This window comes from Rousettus aegyptiacus, unplaced genomic scaffold (genome assembly GCF_014176215.1).
Source record: "Rousettus aegyptiacus isolate mRouAeg1 unplaced genomic scaffold, mRouAeg1.p scaffold_m13_p_5, whole genome shotgun sequence".
Taxonomy (NCBI): Eukaryota; Metazoa; Chordata; class Mammalia; order Chiroptera; family Pteropodidae; genus Rousettus; species Rousettus aegyptiacus.
In genome coordinates, this window is record NW_023416308.1 from 17,640,894 (window position 1) to 17,660,942 (window position 20,049).

At 39.6% G+C, this 20,049-nt stretch overlaps 2 protein-coding genes across 7 annotated transcripts in view; one reads left to right on the forward strand and one right to left on the reverse strand.

Moving 5' to 3' along the window:
* Nucleotides 1–156: 156 nt before the first annotated feature.
* HSCB (HscB mitochondrial iron-sulfur cluster cochaperone) lies at nt 157–6,989 on the reverse strand. Of its 4 annotated transcripts, none has more exons than XM_016164376.2 (6): nt 6,677–6,989; nt 5,503–5,599; nt 5,105–5,199; nt 4,401–4,545; nt 4,085–4,132; nt 157–372 (listed from the first exon to the last, which is right to left on the reverse strand). In XM_016164376.2, the coding sequence occupies exons 4-6, from the start codon at nt 4,498–4,500 to the stop codon at nt 281–283; spliced, it is 240 nt and encodes a 79-aa protein (XP_016019862.2). In that variant the 5' UTR covers nt 4,501–4,545; nt 5,105–5,199; nt 5,503–5,599; nt 6,677–6,989; the 3' UTR covers nt 157–280. The 4 variants fall into 4 exon arrangements, 3 of the variants coding, with proteins under 3 accessions (XP_016019862.2, XP_016019860.2, XP_036076953.1); XM_016164374.2 differs by having other exon boundaries at nt 5,110–5,199; nt 6,677–6,970; XR_004950918.1 differs by having other exon boundaries at nt 288–372; nt 6,677–6,984.
* Nucleotides 6,946–20,049, forward strand: part of CHEK2 (checkpoint kinase 2) — a 31,497-nt gene continuing 18,393 nt past the window's right edge. For 2 of the 3 annotated variants that reach the window (XM_016164370.2, XM_016164371.2), the window contains exons 1-6: nt 6,946–7,227; nt 8,071–8,232; nt 9,819–10,170; nt 15,457–15,581; nt 15,689–15,836; nt 18,271–18,361. In XM_016164370.2, the coding sequence (XP_016019856.2) occupies nt 9,825–10,170; nt 15,457–15,581; nt 15,689–15,836; nt 18,271–18,361 (710 nt within the window). In that variant the 5' untranslated portion in view covers nt 6,946–7,227; nt 8,071–8,232; nt 9,819–9,824. Of the gene's footprint in view, nt 7,228–8,070; nt 8,239–9,818; nt 10,171–15,456; nt 15,582–15,688; nt 15,837–18,270; nt 18,362–20,049 lie in introns of all 3 variants that reach the window. The other variant, XM_036221058.1, reaches the window with a different exon arrangement.

Below are 20,049 nucleotides of genomic sequence, written 5' to 3' on the forward strand. Positions count from 1 at the left end.
TTTTGTCAAACCTCTCCTCTAGGGCCTCAAGTTGGCCCCATCCCCACCTCATCATCTACTGGCCTAGTTGGGGGCAAAGTGTTTCAAGGATTACATGAAAAATTGACCAAACTCTGGCTAGGCTGTTTCTGCAGGCAAGACAAACTTTGGCACTCATTAATGCTTGAGCCACAGGTTTAATTCACATGATATAAACAGTTAACACATAGCTAGTCTTAATTAGCAGAAGCCTTAAAAATATTAAAGAACTTTATTTATTACACTTTAAAATTAGTGACAATTAGAGAGGAATCTTCTTTAACTTGATCTTTTCTTCTACATTTGAAAAGTATTTCATCTTTGTTAAAATTTCTTTGGCTTTTTCAAAATCACCTGAAATAAAGAGACATTAATGTGAGTCTTCATTTTAAGCAAGAATAAAACTAACTCTTTTGACCAAAGCAGCTAGATTAAAATTGAGCCCTAGCCTCTGGACAGCTGATCATTCATGCGGTAAATCTGAGTGACAGAGAGAGGGAGAACATCTGGATTGTTAAGAAGACAAAGGGACTAATCAAAACGGGGTAAATGCATGCTTATTTACAGGATTTGGACTTTACACAAGCTGTTTTTTTCCAGGATGGTCCCCAAGTAATAAATGGATGTGTTTTAAGAGTTTTCCTATATTATACATGGTGGTCTAACCCTGAGGGGGATGTGGAAGCCTCTGTGCCAGCTGCTGTTGTACAGACTCAGTTTCTGAGAATGAAGCCCTTAAACCGGTGGTCCTTGACTGGGGGTGATTGTATACCCACTGAGAGAGACATCTGGCAGTGTCTGGAGACGTTTTTTTTTTTTTTTTTTTTTTTGGTTTTCCCAACTGGGAAGGTGATACTGACATCTAGTGGGTACATGCCAGGAGTGTTGCTAAACATCCTACAGTATACAGGCCAGCCCCCTGCATCAACAAATTATCTGGCCCAAAATGTTGGTAAACCCTGACTTAGATATATGTAAAACTAAATAATATACCTTTATTTTCTTATATGGTTAAAACTATCAAGAAAAGCAAAAAATGATTAGCACAAAATTCAGAATGGTTACTGTGGAAGGGGGATGCAATTGTAAAGGGCCTACTGCGGGCTTGGAAGACAGTGGTCATATTCTATATTTTATTTTATTTTATTTAGTTTTGGTATTAATACAAATTCTTTGAATTATAGCAATACATATAACATAAAATTTACCATTGTAACCTTTTTTAAGTATAGAGTTCTGTGGCATTAAGTATAGTAACATTGTTGTGCAACCATCAACTCCATTTATCTACAGAACTCTTTTCATCCACTAAAACGGAAACTCTGTATCTAGGAAACAATAACTGCCTATTTCCCATTCCCTGCAGCCCCTCGCAACCACCATTATATGGTCATCTCTACGAATGACCATATAAGTGAAATACAGTATTTATCTTTTTGTGACTAGCTTATTTTACTTAGCATAATGTCCTCAAAGTTTATCCATGTTGTAGCATGTAACAGAATTTCCTTCCCTTTTAAGCCAGAATAATATTCAATTGTATATATATGCCATATATTGTTTATCCATTCAGCCATTGTGAAAAATCCTATGAACGTGGAGGTTGACAAAAATTCTCTCCTTGACCAAACTCCAGCCAGGCTCCTCTGAGCCCTCTTCTTGACTAGGCCTCAGCCTTGACCTAGACCTCAGCCTTGACTTGAACATAAAATAGTTTCTAACAGCTCAAGGCCACATCTCTAGGATGATCCTAGCCCTGCCTTAAAATGCCTGCCTGAGAAAATTCGAGGCTGCCAAAAGAATGTACTCTTTATTACAGCCAATACCCAGAGATAGAACCTCTGTCTCCCAGGCAATGTGGGAGGGTAGGAGCCTAACTTCAGTAAGTGCCAGCTGGCAAACCCCAATGGGTTTCACATGGACCACCCTTCCACATTCCCACTTTGAGAATTTTTCACTTCCCTGACTCTACTGAGCTCCTGTGCACCCCCTCCTTATTGCTTCATTCTCCCTTTAAAATGCCCAGTCACAAATTGAAGTTTAGTTCATGTTGGACTCTTTTCTCTATTGCAAGTTATTACTGATTCAAATTTGTCCTTACCATTTTAACTAGTATCTGGTTTTATTTATCTTTGACAGGCACAAACATCTCTTCAAGTCCCTGCTGTCAATTCTTTAGGTATATACCCAGAAGTGGAATTGTTGGGTTGTATGGTAATTCTCTTTTTTACTTTCTGAGGAAACACCATCCTGTGGTTCTAACTTCTCTACATCCTCACCGAGGCTTGTTATTTTTAATGTTTTTGATTATAGCCATCCTACTGGGTATGAAGTGGTATCTCATTGTGGTTTTGATTTTCATTTCCCTCATGATTAGTGATGCTGAGTACCTTTTTATATGCTTATTGGCCATTTGTATATCTTCTTTGCATGTTCTATTTCTTAAGCTGGGTGGTGGGGACATGGGTGTTTGTTCTATTATCCTTCCTTCCTTCCGTCCCTCCCTACTTCCTGCCTGCCTTCCTTTCCCCCTCAATTCCCCCCACTCCCACTTCCACCCCTGACCTACAGATGTTGCCGTCTCCCCTTAAGAACTGGATCTCTGAAGTCGGCATCTTTTTCCATGTGCTCACGGCATGCACCCAGGGCCTGGCACACCCGCCGCGACTCCCGCTCCAGGGCCTGGCACCCCCAGGGCACTTGGTGCACCTGGGGCGCGAAGCCAGGACCTTCTGTGTATACAACAGACATGCTAACCACTACACTATGGAGCCACCCCTGCTATTATTCTCTAAATTGTACTTATGCATTATTTATTCTTTTCTAAAATTATATTTTATAATTAAAATATAAAAGTATACAAAGGTACAACAGGACCATCTTAGCCAGTGGGTTGAGGATATGGATTTCAGGCAGATATGTAGGGTTGGATTCCTGTATTTTCTGCTTTTAACCTAGATTTCCCATCCAATTTATTTATGATATTAATTTATCTATCTAGCTACCTATTTATTAATTTCTCATCTTTTAAAAGACATTACCTTTGTGTGCTTCTCAGAATTGACTCCTACAGTTCCTGCAAATTAGGTAGCACACTGTGTAAGCCTATCCTCTCAGCCCTAGCTGATTGTACTGGAGCGGATATCTGGCCAAAGCTGGGCTAGATTCCCTCTCTCAGAAATCTAGAGTTGGGTCTAAGGTTTTCGTCAGATGGTGAAATGCCTTGTTTTTATAAGGAAATAGAGCAAGGTGGACTATAGAGTCATCCAGAGGGAGAGTCCACTTTGGGGCACCATATACTAATAAGAAAACAGATAGAAGTTGCTTTTAGGAAGATGGAGTAAACTGCTAGAGGCACTGAGTCCAGGACTTCAGTCTTGGTTCCAGACTGCTTTCTGGTCCCAATTTTCTGTGCCTGAAAAGTTCTGATCACACTGTATGAAAATCATTGCAGGGACTTTCTCTTTAGATTCTGGGAGATAGCCCTGATTCCTTACAATAACTTCCCTTTATCTTGACAAGCTTGAATTCTCTAATTAAGGGGTAGCACCAGTCAGAAATGGATAGAAAGGTTGTGCTTGCTTAAAAATAGCTAGAAACAGATATTGTCTCTTCAACCTGAGAGCCAGGTTGGAGACAAGGATGAACAGTCCATGTTTGTAATTCGGGTAGAGCTCTGCCATGGGCTTCTCCTCCTGGGCTTTGCAGATAAAGGGGTATGCAGGCTCTGCCAAATGTTGAGGGTGCAGCCTTGCCCTTAGGATCTACCTATATTGGCATCAGCCCACAATCCCTCATCTTATTTTCTCCTACTTGTTTAAGGGGATTGAAAGCACTTTCTCTTGTCTAATCTTTTAATGGCATATCACTGTTTTTGGCACACAGCTTGTTTCTCCAGCGAGACTGAATTCTCAAAGGCAAAAATGTAGACTTCTCTATAGGTACTCCCCATGTACTTATCATCACAAGATGTGTATATAATAGCTACTTGTTAAATGTATGGTTTATCCTTCAGTGCTTACAATTTATTTCCATATTTAAGAGAATCAAGAAATGAAAAAAATACCTTGTTCAAAAGCTCTGCTCACATTGTCTGTTAATTCTTTCAGTTTAGCTGAAAGAGAAAATCATTATCTTAATTTTTCTATTTAAATTGATTCATAATACAAAGACAATGCTTCTTGGTTTAAGGCTGCATTCCAGAGCAATAGGGATGTCTAACTTCCAGACAAAATTGGTTTCAGTATAACACACAAAAAATATTCCCTAAATCTCTATAATGGTCATAATATATATAATATATAATATATAATATTCATTTTTCACCTAACCTCAAGCTGGTACTCATAAAATGCATTTGGTGGTATTTTATTTATTTTTACCTCTGACAATAGATTCAGTCTCTTTCATGGCAGCTTCACTTTGAGCTTCTGCAAGTTTTTCATTAATATCCATTATTTCCATGAGGAATTGCCTGTCCATTTCATAATCTGTTCCTTCTGGAATCTCTATGCCATGGAGCTTTAGCTATTGGGGCAAAAAGCAAGGAAAGTAAGTTTGCTTCAAGAAACTATGACCAGAGTCATAAATCCTACTCACCCTTCCTTACAGAATATCATAGGGAAAACATGTATTGTCCTAATAATGAAAGCGTGAGGGTAGGATGCTAGAACCTTGGACAGGATCCCTTTCTGCTACTTAGAACTGTGTGACCCTGGGGGAGTCATTCCTTTACTTGAGAGTTTGAACTGGATATCTGTAAAGATTCTATTAAATCCTAAAATTCTAAGGTGCTCATCTCCTCCCTTCCACGCTCCCCCAAACCCCCTGAAATTACTCTTCACTAAAAACCATCGCCATCCAATTCTTAAAATTTATAAAATATCATTAAAAAAAAATGCAACTGGGCAATTGAGATTTACAGAGAATATTCAGAGAAAACTATACTTATGTAGTATCTTTGAGGCTACATATTGTTTGGTTCCTGGACTTGCTCAGGTCTTGAGCACTCCTGAATATAGGAGAACGACTGTCCCATAGTGCAATGGACACCAGGCAGTGACGCATAGAAGGGGTGGAAAATCACCTTACAAGGTATAGTCCTCTGCTCAGGGGGGCCAGAAGGGTCTTATAGGCATCATTCACCAGAGTTGAATGCTTCTCTGAGAAGTCCCTTTCAGTCTGTTAGTAGATATGAAGATAATCTTATTACCAACCAAATCAGCCATTAACAAACTGTTTCATAAAATATTGCTGGGCAGCCACTTAAGGAAGTGGCCAAAGTGGAATCGGTGTGGAATGAGCTATATTTATTTTCAACTGATGGGTTCTAATTCTGCAGGACAGGTCCAGGGCCTGGCTGGCTGGGGTCTGGCTGTCATGTCGAACTGGCCGTCCCTGATAATCATATAACCACAAGGCCACTGCCACCCACCCAGATTGCACATGTGTTTGGGTATGATTAGTAAGTGGCCAATAGGCTACCTGAGACCTCTGGCTGAAGAAATCTGGGTGGACAAGACGCTGTAGTTGTTGGTACCTATGCTGGAGCTTCACAGTGTCAACTCTGAAGGAACGGTTGCTAGAAGGAAATCAGGAGATGAAATTCATTCATCAAATATTTATAGATTTGTATACTATGGGCCTGGTTCCTGTTCTCATGGTGAAATAAACAATAAACATGCAGACAGAAATAATTTCCAAAAGTGGTAGGTGCTGTGAAGGAAAACAGAAGAATCAGAGAGAATGGTAGATTGGTGGACAAAGAGGTAGCATTTGAGCTGACACTTGAAACAATGATGAGGTGTAATCAAAGATCAGAGGAGTCATCCAGACAGAAAGAACATGCTAAGGCCCTGAGGTGGGAATGAGTTTGGCACCCTTAAGGGTAGTGTTACTGCAACCCGCCATAAGTGCTTAGTGACTGGTAGGGGCAGAGCCCAGAGTTAAAGGGAAGGAGCATACCTAGATCTCATCCTATTTTTACAAGGCCTTGGTCCCTTCATCTCTGTCTCCCACTTTATTTTAATCCAATCCTTTTGGCTTTCTATTTCCAGAGCCTGCCCTATCTCATCAGTTTAGCTCTGCCCAAATTTCACCATCTCTCCAAGCTTAACTTTCAGAGGAAAATAGGAAAAACACCCATTTCTCATTCTCACTTTACCCTTAGACTATGCTCACAATATTAAGTTTTTCTATGCTTTATTTCCTTATTTTGGATAACCTCTCAGTACTCCTTAAACTTCTCTACCCAATTTTAATCATTCTCATCCTAACCCTCAAGCCTTTCTTCTCCAGGGCCTTTTAAGTACCCTTCCCTCAGCTCCCGCCCCTCAAGTCTCCCTTGTCTCCATCTCCTCCGTTGTCTCCGTCCCTCAATTTGCCCTAACTTCATTCCTCGACCCTCCAGTCCTCCCCCCACTGTCTCCATCCCTCCAAGCTCTTCTCTTACGCCGGCCCCTCAATTTCCTCTTTCTCGCGACGCAGCCCATTCTCCATTCTCCCAGGCCCAATCCCCAGTCCCTGGTCTCTAAGGCTCCGCCTATCTATCTAACTGGCCCCTCCTTTTCCTGCCCAAGCCGGATCGGCCCTCTCCACTCGCATACAGGTCCTTGACAGCTATCTCGTCCTAGTGCTTTCCCAAAACCGTCTACAGTACCAGTCCATAAGGCTGAAATGGTCTCGAGTGGGGTCAGGTGGCTGTAGAGCACTGCACTGCGGGCAGAAGAACCCGTCTCCACGAAGGGGGCCCCCTGGGCCACCGCAGTTCCAACAGTGGGGGGAGTTGTTTCCTTCCAGTGATGCAGCATTGCAGCTTAGTGGTTTCCTTCCGAGGACCCCTGTTGGCCACAACCCCCACACGCGGGACAAGGCCCCGGTCCTCCCACCCCACATTTCTGGCCCGCGGCCTAACTTCGTCTCGGTCACCGGTGGAGGAAAGAGAGCGAGCCGCCGGCCAGACAAGTGCTGCTGATTGGCTGGAGCCCTGAGGGGGTGGGACCACTCGAGGGAAACCTGAATTCTGAGTCCCGCCGTGCATTTTAAACTACAAGTCCCAGCCAGCAGTGAGGCTACGCGTGGACGGCCACACCGCTGGTCCTCATTGGTCCGGCTGGTCCTCATTGATTGGCTGAGGTGGAGTTTGTATCTGTTTAGCGCCACTGCTGGCTGCGGCTACTGTGAATGTGCGGCTCCAGGTGGGCTCACGCGGTGAGTCATAGTGGGAAACTTCAATTGGGTATTTTGGCTTCGATTCCCGTGCTCAGCGTGTTAATGCGAGCTGGACTTTCCGCTTTGTCTTTTTGAGCTTGGGTTGCGGGGTAGGAGGTAGGAAAGGAATGCGTGGGCGACTCTCTTCCTTCTTTGTAGATGAACTTCCAGGTGAAGTTCACTCCCCCAGTTAACTTACAAGCTGAAACTGGCCCAGACGTACAAGATAAGAAACAAATTGTGCTTTTCAAGATCAGAGCAAAGTTGCTTTGTAAAGAGTTCTATTAATATTAGTAATTATTACCGTACTTTAGGTTCAGTCTCAAGAATACCTAGGGAGAACCCACTCTTAGCGGCTAGGCATTGCAAGGACTGGAAACACACTGACCTGTGTAGGAAGATGCCTTGCAAGTGGCCCTAAGAAAGTGTGGAATGAGGTGGCGAGGAGAGGGTAGGAGGACACCAGTCTTCCTTGCGATTCAGTTTCTCTACATGAAAAAAAAAATTTATGTTGCACTTGTAAGGTCTTTTCCGATTATCAGATTCTTTGGGACTGGAATTCTGTTCTTGCAATGATCAAGCATTACTAGCGGAGGAGCGTTCATGCATCATCTCTTTAACCCGCTAGAGCCTTCTACGTTTTTATATAAGGCTCCAAGAGGTTGTGATTTACCTAACGGTTCATGCAAAGATTTGACTCAGGCATCTTACTCCAGATCTATTTGCCTGTAACCACTCCACTGTACTTTCTCCTCAGGGCTGAGGCTAGTACGGTTTCGCCTAGTGGACCCTTATTTATCATAAGCGATGATAGCTCCCGCTTTACACACTGTCTTTTACCAGTTTTCAGGACGAAGTCTTGCTCAGAAAGCTGCAGAAGGACACAGCCTGGCTGAGGTAGTATTAGAGCCCCTGGAGTGGCAGACTCTGCTCTGGCTTCATCTTCCTGGGGCGCTTTAAGGAAATTCATCAGGACCTTTGTATCTGGAAAGCTGTGTAAATGCAGTAAGTGTGAGTAATCCTTACTCCGTTCTGGAGGAGTAGCCTGAGTGTGGGGATCAGGAGAGAATTTATCTTTTAAAGAATGATTGATTAGCGATTTAACAGTTGGTTTGAAAGTTACTTTGACTTTACTGTAGGTTTTATAATAAGTTTTAAATGTCCATCAAATTAATTCTAAAGCAAAGGTGGGAGCCTCTGTTATGGTCTCTTACGGCTCAAAGAATGTTTTCTGCAAGATTCTGAACAGCTGGTAGGCCATTTAGGATGCTGAAAAGGTAAGTGATAAGCCCATAGTTACTCAGCATCACAAAGGGCGAGGTGGAGTTGTTTAGTGCAATCCTCTTTGTGTTCTGCCTCATTAAGTAGCCCAGCCCTTAGGAGTCAAGGAATGTACTGTGAACCAAATGACAGAACTTGATTCTTATCTTCCTGGAGCTGGTTTGGGGGAGGAGGGGCATCAGTGACCATTTCTGTAAATGGCCCCCCTGGAGTGGTGTAGCAAATAAGTTTCTTTGCCTGTCTTCTACCCCAAGCCACCAGACAATTTCCCTTCTTTCTCTTTCCGAAACATAAAATTTAGTGTTGATTATGATGCAGGACAGGGCAAATTACCCTGAGGGTGGGGGGCGACCATGCTCTGCACTGAGAAGAAGAGGATTCCTTGGCAGAGAGTGTAGGAAGAATTCAACACACACGCCAAAGTTAGGGTCAAAAGGAAAGTTTATTAAAGGAGAAAAGCAAAGACTAGAGAAAGCAAAGACAAAAACCCAAGACAAGAAAAAAATGCCCCGAGTGTCCGAGGATCCAGTGCATATATCATTCTTTAGTTCCTGTGAGTTGTAGTTTAAAAGACTTTGTTTACCCATTTCCTTTGATATGGATATACAGTGGGAAGGAAGGGCTAGGGGAAGAGTATTTAGCCTGAAAGGCCTGCTGCTGCTGGCAGTTCCCAGCCTTTAATCCATAGGTTCCCTATGGTTTTTGCCATAGGGAATGAATGATTTTTTGTGTTTGAGGAGGGCAGCCACTTAAAGACTCTTTCCTGTTTCCCTTTTAGAGTTTGGGGAAATGGGTTGTTAGCAATCCCAAGTAGAAATCTTTCTTTGTACTATGAGTGTCCTCCTAGCCTTACTGTAGAGCTGATCAGCATATTGCAGCCTCTGAATATAGCTTGATTTAACATTTTAATTCTCTTGCTTTCTCCCTACATTAATTGTATTGATGAATACATTTTAGGTTTCACTTTTGGTTTTTAAAAATTGGATGAGTGTAAGCTGTTATGAGTCTCTTCCCCATCCCCAACTCATTTTCATTGCTTTTTACTTATTTATAGTCCTCGAATAATTTGTTTCATTTTTTTCTTTTCCCTGTGGTTTGTGGCTCTCAGAGAAAAAACTGATCTAGTGAAAGTGATCTGATGAAAAGTTCAGCCTAGATACAGGTCTAGACTGTTAGATTTTTAATTTTTGCAGAGCATGCTTGCCCTAGGTTTTTTTTTAAATCATCATCACAATTTGAACATCCTTTAATCTTGAACTTTAAGTCTTGTTCTTTGAAACTCACTTTATTGTTGGACAATTGTTTTTGAGGTCGTAATGTCTCGTGAGACGGATGTGGAATGTCAGCAGTCCCATGGCAGTGCCTCCTCACAATCCCATGGCAGCAGCACCAGCTCGCAGTCCCAAGGCGGCTTCTTGCAGTCCCATGGCCTCTCCTCACAGACACAAGACTCCTCACAGTCCCAGGGCACATCGAGCTCCTCCACTAGCACAGTGCCCTCATCCAGCCAGTCCTCTCACTCCAGTTCGGGGACACTGAGCTCCTTAGACACAGTGTCTACTCAGGAACTGTATTCTATTCCTGAGGACCAAGAACCTGAGGAGCCCGTCCCTGCCCCTTGGGCTCGATTATGGGCCCTTCAAGATGGATTCTCCAATCTTGGTAAGACCCTTTGTCATATAGTGTAACATTGATATTGTGTTCAGAAAAACAACTACAGAAATTTTTTTGCGGCAGAAAGCTCAAGACACTGCTATTGTGGGCTTGTACAGGCTGGTCAGGATTACAAGCACCTGTGCCAAGACTTGAGCCTGTGCCAGGATCTGTCATCCTCTTTGCACTAAGACAGCTCCTACTCATTTGATGCTAGCCTGCCTACCTGATGTTGGCTGTAGTGTTGGGAATATGTTATTTAAATTTCAAAATATCCTATGAGAGAGTATTATTCTTACATCCATTTTACAGAAGAGCAAACTGAGGTTTAGAGAGAAATTTTTAACTCGTCTACTGTCATACAGCCAGGAGTTGGGAGATTTTGTAAAAAATTTTATTTTCCAGTTAGAGCTAACATTCAATATTTATATTAGTTTCAGGTATACAGCGTAGTGGTTAGACATTTATATAATTTATGAAGTGATCCCCCCAATTAGTCTAATGCCCACCTGGCACTATACAGAGTTATTATAATATTATTGACTGTATTCCCTATGCTGTATTTTACATCTCTATGACTATTTTGTAACTACCAGTTTTGTACCTCTTAATCCCTTCACTTTTTTCACCCAGCCTCTCTACCCCTGACCCATATGGCAGTCACTATTTTACTCTCTGTATCTATGAATCTGTTTTGTTTGTTTGCTTGTTTATTTTGTTCATTAGATTCCCCACATGAGTGAAATAATATGGAATTTTCTTTCTCTGACTTGTTTCACTTAGCTTAATACCCTTTAGGTCTATCCATGTTGTTGCAGATGGCAAGGTTTCATTTTTTTTTATAGCTAAGTAATTTATTTCTAGGTATTTTTTTTTATGCAGTCGTAAATGGAATTATTTTCTCAATTTCTCTTTCTGATAGTTTGCTATTGGTGTATAGAATTGCAACTGATTTCTGAATATTAATTTTGCATCCTGCTACTTCACACAATTCATTTATCAGTTCTAAAAGTTTTTTGGTGGGATTTTTAGGGTTCTCTATATTTAGTATCATGTCATCTGCAAATAATGACGATTTACTTCTTCCTTTCCAATTTGGATGCCTTTTTGCCTTTTATCTCTTTTTTTGTCCGATTGCAGTGATTAGGACTGTTAGGATTTTGGAGATTTGAACCTGCTGAGGCACAAGAGGGCAAATTTCCCCAAGTCCTTTGGTGGTGAGTGTAGAAAGAATTCAATACATGTGTCAAAGTTAGGGACAAAAGGAAAGTTAGTTAAAGAGGGAGAAAAGCAAAGGTTAGAGAAAGCAAAGACAAAAACCTAAGACAAGGAGAAAAAGCCTTGAGTGGGGAGGAGGGGATCCAGTTTTAAAAATCGTTCTTTAGTTCTTGTGAGTTATAGTTTAAAGACTTTGTTTACCCATTTCCTCTGATACTGATGTATAGTGAGGAGGAAGGGGAAGGGGAAAATTATTTAGCGTGAAAAGGTCAGAATATGTAGTGTGAAAGGCCTGCTGGCAGCTCCCAGCCTTTAATCCATAGGTTCCCCATAGTTTTAGCCATAGGGAATGAACAATTTTATTTGTGTAGGGCAGCCACTTAAAGACTTTCCTGTTTCCCCTTACAAGGATGTGGGAAATGGGCTGTTAGCAACCCCAGCAGCAATCTTCCTTTCTACTGCAGGTGTCCTGGCCTGGGTGCAGGGCTGATCAGCAAGCATATTGCAGTCTCTGAATACAGCTTGATTTAACAATTTAATTCTCATTCCTCCTCCTGATATTATTATGACTTTTTGGAATCAAACCTATGACTTTTAGACTTTAAACCTGTGTTCTTAACCTGTCATTGTGAAAGAAGCGAATGGGGTAAAAAAGGTAATGACATTAAAATTAGCTAGTAGCCAAAGGGGACTATGGAGCCCAAAGGAGGCTTGTTACTGTATGAAATGAGTGTGAGAGGAACTGGTAGAGAGAGAGAGTAAAAAATACTTGAGTGGAAAGAAAATAAATGTAAGAGTGTAGTTAAGGGAGTGGGGGAAGAGTGAGGGCACTACGGTTAGAGAGTAGAAGTTCAAGGCCTAGCTCTGTCTCTTTCTAGCTGTGTGACCTCAGGAAAATGATGTTACTTCTCTGAGCCTTAGACCTCATCTGTAAAATGGGAAAATAATATTAAAGCAAAGATGGGGAAGATGGGCCAAAGGTTGGGATTGAATAGGGTAAATAGGAGAGATGAGTAAACTTTTCCCAGATGGCCTTAAAGTTTTCAGTGTTATAGCATCCTCTGAGAGGGAGGACAGTGAATTTGAACTTCAAAGGGGTCTAGAATACTGGTAAAGAAAAGAACTTAACCTCAACGTTCAAATCACTTGCCCAAACTAATATACTTGTTCCTCTCCCCACACACCCTCTTACCTGCATCTCTTTCATTACCAGGAGGAGGGGCCCTTCCTTTTTGGGTTCATACCCTTAATTGCCTCACTGAGAGCTTCTGGTTCCCTTACCTCCTACCTTGCCCTCTCTGCCCTCCTCCATACATCTGCCTGAGGTCTCCTAATGAGCAAAGGTCAGAGCAGACCTTCCATGGGAGGCTGCCCCTTGCATTCTCTGTTTTACCATTTGTGGACTCAGTGTCTTGATGAACTCTCCATGTCTTCCTTTTCCCCAATTGCCCAGAAGCTCTTGGTTTCTAATCGAAATATCATGATTCATTTATTTATTCCGCCATTAAAAGACGTTTAGGTTGTTTCCAGTTTTTGTTCCGGTAAGCAAGACTACAGTGAATGTCCTTGTAGTTGTCTCTTTGGTTGGTTGGGCAAATGCATCTCCAGGGTAGAGCCTGAGTCAGATTGCTGGGTCATGGGGTAGGCCTGGCTTTACTTTATTTGGATATTGCCATATTGCCTTCTAAAGTTTCTGTTCAATTTATACTTCCTGCCTCGCTTCCACCAAGAACTCTCCTTGATAGTCCCAGCCAGAGTTGCCTAGGCTCTGCATCTGTGCTTCCCTTGGACAGTTTTCCTGCATTGTTTCCATTTGTCTCTCCACTAGATTACAGACTCATTTGATTTTTAAAAGAGGTCATATTTGCATTAGGTACAAAATCTTCATTCAACTTACATCCTTGCCCCAACTACTCTGTATTACTGATTTCTTACTTAGCCTTTCAGAGATTTGATGCATATATAAGCAACTGAGTTCCCTTTATTTTCATACTAATTATAATTTACAACACATTGTTTTGCAACTTGCTTTTTATATTTAACAATATATATTAGACATTCTTTCCTCAGAATGTAAAGATCCTCATTCTCTTTTTATAAATTCAATATAAATTTATTGAACCAACCCCCTTAATAATGGACATTTAATTTATAATCTTTTGTTTTAGAAATAATGCTATAGTTAATAACCTTATACATATGTCCCTATGTCCTTTCATAATACATATGATTCTGTCTGTAGGATAGATTCTTAGAAGTAGAATTTCTGGGCCAGTGCATGTGTGCATATGTAATTTTTAAAAATTGAAGTGAAATTCACATAACATAAAATTAAGCACTTTAAAGTGAACAGTTCAGAGGCATTTTGTACATCATAACATTATGCAACCACCACCTCTTTCTAAATCAAAACCATTTGCATTACTCAAAAATAAAACTCTATGTCCATTAAGCAGTTCCTCCCTATTTTCCTCTTCTTCTGCCCTGGCAGCCACCAATCTACAAATCATTTCTATGGATTTAACTATTCTAGATATTTCATATAAATGCAGTCATATAATATGCAGTCTTTTGAGTCTGGATTCTTTCTCTCAGCATGTTTTCAAGGTTCTTTTATGTTGTAGCATATATGAGTACTTTGTTAATTTTTTTATGGCTGAGTAATAACTCCATCATGTAAATACCCCAATGTTTATTCATTCATCCATTGAGGGACATTTGGGTTGTATCCACTATTTGACTGTTGTAAATAGCGCAGGTATAAATATTCATGTATAAGAATTTGGGTGCCTGTTTTCAGTTCTTTTGGGTATATACCTAGGAGGGTAATTCTACATTGAACTTTTTGAAGAACTGCAAACTGTTGTCCACAGTGGCTACACCATTTTACATTCCTACCAGGAATGTATGAGATTTCCAGTTTCTTTGTATCTTCAGCAATGCTTGTTATTTTCTTTTTTCCTTTTTTTTTTTTTTTAAATTATAGCCATCTTCATGGATACAAAGGGGTTACATAAGTAATTCTGATAAATCTTGCCAAGTTATTTTCCCTAGCTAGTGTATAAATTTTATTCTGACTGGCAATGTATGAGAGTAACTGCTTCATACCTCTTACTAACATAGCGTGATATCCCACTTTTTGAGTTTTGTCAATCTGATCATTGAAAACGTGCAGTCGTAACTTGTCTATATATCCTTCATCCATTTTCTGTTGTATTATCTTTTTCTTTTTGATTTGTAGGCACTTTACCTATGTTAGGGGAATTAGTCCTAATATCTGTCTTTTCATGAGCATTTACTTGCATACTATGTTATTGTTTTAGGTGCTGGAGCTATACTCTTAAATAAGAGACCAAAGGCTGCCTTCCTAGAATTGATGTTGTAAATGGGGAATGTGGGGAGACAGTATACAGATAATCAAGATAATTTCCAGTTATGGTCCATATTTAGAGGGAGACATAACAGGCTATCATTATGATAACAGGTGGGTGGTGAGGTAGGAGTCTGCTTATTCAGAAAGCTGAGTGGGAGATGAGAATTTGAGTCCTCAAAGGCAAGATGGCCATTCCAATTACTGGAAACAAAGTATTCAAAGGCTATAAGGCAGGTCGGGCCTAGGATGTTTGGGACAGTGAAAGGCTGGTGGGACTGATTGGACTGTAGTGAGCAAGGGAGGGGTAAAAAGTGAGGCTGGAAGGGATCAGGGGCCAGATCCTGAGCATCTAGCCTGCCATGAGAAGTATAGATTTTATACTAAGTATGATGGGATGCCTCAGGAGGGTAATAAGTAGGAAGTTATTGTATCATGAGTAGTTTTTCAGATGATTAAAAATTGTTTAAGAACTTTTAATGACTGCATGTTATTTCATGGTTATGTAGAGACTATAACTTATTAAACTCACTGTTAGAAATTTTTTTTCTCCCCTGTCATTTTTAATCTAATAAAATCTTGACAAATCTATAATTTTGATTGCTTTCTTAGGCTGTTTTCCTACTAGTAGATTTTATGAGCAATTTTTAAAGGTATCTGATAACATGAAATTCAACAGCCCTCCAGTGTGTGCTTTTGTGTTACAGAGTGTGTTAATGACAACTACTGGTTTGGGAGAGATAAAAGCTGTGAATACTGCTTTGATGAGCCACTGCTGAAAAGAACGGATAAATACCGGACTTATAGTAAGAAGCACTTTCGGATTTTCAGGGTAGGTGACAAATTACCCATATATTTGGGAGGGATGGTAATCTAATCATCACTGTTCGATATCTTCCCACTATAACTCCCCACAAAATAAAATGTTCTCTATTTTAGGAAATGGGTCCTAAAAACTCTTACATCGCATACATAGAAGATCACAGTGGGAATGGAACCTTCGTAAATAGAGAGCTTGTAGGGAAAGGAAGACGCCTTCCTTTAAATAATAATTCTGAAATTGCACTTTCAGTATGGAGTAATAAAGGTAATATTATCGTCTGGTTATTAGAATTTTTTTTCTCCCATATAAAGGAAAATTGACATTGTGTTCTTTGCAGAATATGGTTTAGGTAAATAAAATACAGTTAGTATTCAATATTCAACTCGATTGTGTTTTTAAATTATGAAAAAGTTCTATCAAGACAGATTTTCTAAGGTTTTATTGGTTTGGTTAACTTTATTTAAAGCTGTAAGCTCTCCATTGAATTATCATGTTGCCTAAAATAGTTTATAGTTCATTGGTTGTTGCATTTTATATCATGTCAGTCTTAGATATCTATGAGTTGTTTTAGGCCATTAATTCCTCTACTTTCCTCATTTTTCCCTTCATTCCCTCTGAAACTCATTCATTTCTATATATTTATTGAACTCCTATAATATGTCAGGCGTTAGGCTGTAGGTTTTTCTGGAAGAATCTTAATTTAGATCTTGCACCTTAAATACTACTTGGTTATTCTCTGAAAGTGGAGATGTTTACCATCATCATCAGGTACGTAGCATTGTATAAGTATCCACTCCTAAAACTTCATTAATAACACATCTAAAACAAACAATTATTATTCAGTGCAAAAAATTGCTCTAGAAAGTATAATTGACAAAAACAACCTACAGAATTAAACATAACTCACAGTGATTTTAAATCCTTGGACAAGAGGAATACTCTTGGTTCTTTAATTAAAAGAAAAAAACACTCACAGAACTTTCCAAAACTATCTGGGACTTGAATGACTTGGAAAGGTATGTATGGGTTTAACATCTAGAAAATAGAGATTCCCATAGGCACCGTCCCACAAATTCTGATTTAGTAGTTCTAGGGATTTAAAAAATCCTGCCCAGGTGATTCTCTTGCAGTCAGTCTTCAGACTGGCATCTGAGGACTACGGCCATCCTGGGGATTTTAATGTACATTTTATGATTGCCTTAGTTTTCTGTGTTTCTATTTTGTTTCCTCTCTGATAATTATAGTCAGGGCAGCTGCAAAGGATTTTGCTGTTTGAGAGCACCTGGTTGAGGGGGCAGCTTGGCACTGAAATTTGGCCTGTCCTTCTCTTGACCAGCTGTGTGCCACCTTTTTCTCAATTGTCTGCCCAAGGGACACCACTTATAATTTGAACAAAGGTGTTAGTTATATAGGCTAAAGGTAGCCCTGATTGAAATAGATCAAACTAGTACTCTGCAGGCTGCATTCAGCTTATTGACATTGTATTAGGCATTTGCTAATACTTGTACTTTAACATGAAACTCTAGATATGTTTAAAAAAGTGGACTATCAGGCCACACAGAGCCTTTAATCCCATAACCTGAGGATTTGCAGGTGATGAGTAGAGGCTGCCTCCTTTAGGTGAGCGATGTGTTTAACCATTTAGGTCCCCACTGCTCTATGTTGTGTTACACTCAACCCAGCCTTACCTGGGTGCAAACTCAGGTTTGCAGCCCATGAAGCTTGCAAACTCAGGTTTGAAGCCCATAAAGTAGACTTTGACATTTGTGAGAAATACATCTATCTCCAGAGCCCCTCAGTTACCAGATTCTCAGAGGCCACTGGAATATCTAGGTTCATAAATATCTAGATCATATCCTGGGTGGCTAGCAGGTCCCATTCACTAGGCAAGTAAGTGTCTTATCTCATAAGGACCAACTTGGAATGATGCACAGTGAGGTGGCTCAAATTTGTGCCAGAGGTTGGATCTCTAGATGACTCCAGGGAGGTCAAAACCCATTACCTGAAATCTGTTAAACTCAAGGGTCTTAACAAATTTTACTCTTCCAAGATATTGTGGGCAGTTGCAAATTTACTGTTGATGACTTTGAAATGTTTGATAACTCATTTTAGGGTTGGCCTACATGGATGGTTAAATTATTAAATGAGTAGATTTTTGTTGTTTTCTTTTTCTGAGTTACAACTCAAATAATGGAGAAATGAAGGGGAATTTGAGGGGAGATGCTATTTGTTTAACTTTAGAAAATATCAGATATATAAAGATGTACTGGCTAAGAGAAGATAATGCAATTATGGTGACCAGTGGTCTAATTTTTATTGAGATGTTTATGCATAGAACATTTTTTTTCTAGGCTCAAATGAATTACTTTTTGGTTTTGGTCTTGTGTTAGTGCATAGGTATTTTACTGTGATTGATTAATATGTATTTCGAGGTCAAGGAATAAGGCTAGGTTTATGTATGGATTTTCTGCAGCATAGGAAGGCCGATGCTGTGTATTTCCATTGAAGGATGAAATTTAACTGTCATCATTTCCCATGGGTTTCATGTATGTGTTAGCCAGCTAAATAATTCCTTTAGGGTTAGATGTTCAATTAAAACAATTGTCTTATATTTCATATGTTTACTAAATTTTAGGACCACTTATTTTTTCCTTATCAAATGAATTAATGAGACCTATTTCTGCCCTTTTTCCCTTAGTTTTTGTATTTTTTGATCTGACTGTAGATGATCAGTCAGTTTATCCCAAGGAATTAAGAGACGAATACATCATGTCAAAAACTCTTGGAAGGTAATTTATTTTTTCTTATGGAAATTGCACTTAATTTTTTTCTAAACATTTGTCATTACTTAGATTTTTATTCCTAGTTTTGTAACATCTATTTATAACATACTTGTAGGGCATCGATTTGTGATAGGTGTGTTATTGATTTAATAATGATCAATTGAAAAATAGTTTTTCCTTAAAATTTTTATCTGTTAAACTTTTTAAAATCAGTTTTAGTGAGACATAATTCACATACTATATAATTCACTATTTAAAGTGTACATTTCAGTGGTGTTTAATATATTCACAGAGTTGTGAAACCTTTAGCATAATATTAGAACATTTTCATTACCTTCCAAAAAGAAATATTTACTGCATTTCTGCCTTCTTCAGAATTTGTGACACCTTGGGAAGTGAAATGAAACTGATCATTGAATAGGGCAAAGTTCTCAAAATTTTTGGTCTCAGGACTCCTTATACTCTTAAAAATTACTGAGGACCCCAAAGAGCTTTTGTCTATGTAGCTTAAATCTGTTGATATTTACTATGTTAGAAATTAAAATGGAGACATGGTAAATAAAGGTAAATAATGTCTTATAGGCAAATATTATTCTGAAAATAGTTTTGACTTTGTGGACACCCCAAATGGGTCTTGGGGTCCTTTAGGGGTTGCCTGATTATACTTGGATAACCATATCCTGTGGGAAGGTGTTCAGGCCACCTTTTACCACATTATACAATGTCCTTCACCCTCCCATTCCTTCCTCACCCCCAAAGGCCTTTCTACCTCTTGATATTTTTAGAAACATGAAAGTAGAAAATAATAGAAGGAAATAATCAGCGTGTTCCTGCCACATAAAATCAAGCAGAGTGTACTTTTTATGATCATCTATGGGATATATTTTAGTTTATGGACATCAAATTCAGTAATTCATTGTTGTTTCTATATTTGCATTGGCTGCTTGGAAGCTCACAGCCAGATTTGTGCCAGCTCTTAAGAAATGTATGGTACTCTATTTTTTCTAAGGGAGGATTCAACATATCTAACTTTTAACAGGTGACAGAAACTTATATGAGTCAGTTAAGAAAAGAAATTTATTGGCTCTTGTAACTGGGAAATACAGGGGCATAGCTGACTTCAGGCATGGCTGGACCAGGAGGCTTTTAAGCTTTATTTTACATTTTGAGTTCTGATTTTTGGTTTGGCTTTATCTATGCCTATATCTAAGGGCTTCCACAGTGTTGCCAGGGCCCTGGCTCCATCTCTTGATTTAGCTATTCTTTGTTGCCCTCCTATGGAATTGCTCTCTCTGTGTGGCAGGAAAAATGGCTTCCCAAGAGCCACACATTCATATTTTCTTTCTTTTAGAAACCACAGCAAAGAGAACTGTTTTTCTCCCAATATCAGTATTTGATCCCAGGGAAAAACCCTGATTGGCTTAATTTTACATGCCCATCCCCTGATTCTAGGGTATTATACTATTATAGACACTCTATAAGAGCTACATGAATTCAGGGAAGATTTCTCAGGCAAAAAGTGGCTATTACCAGCAGAAGGGGAATTGGAAAATGTTTTGAGAGGACCATTCTCACGCAGTATACAAACATTAATTCAAAGTGGAATGGAAATGAATTGTAAGAGGTAAAACTATTAAACTATAAGACAACTCTTTATGACCTTTGATTTGGCAGTGGTTTCTCAAATGAGACCA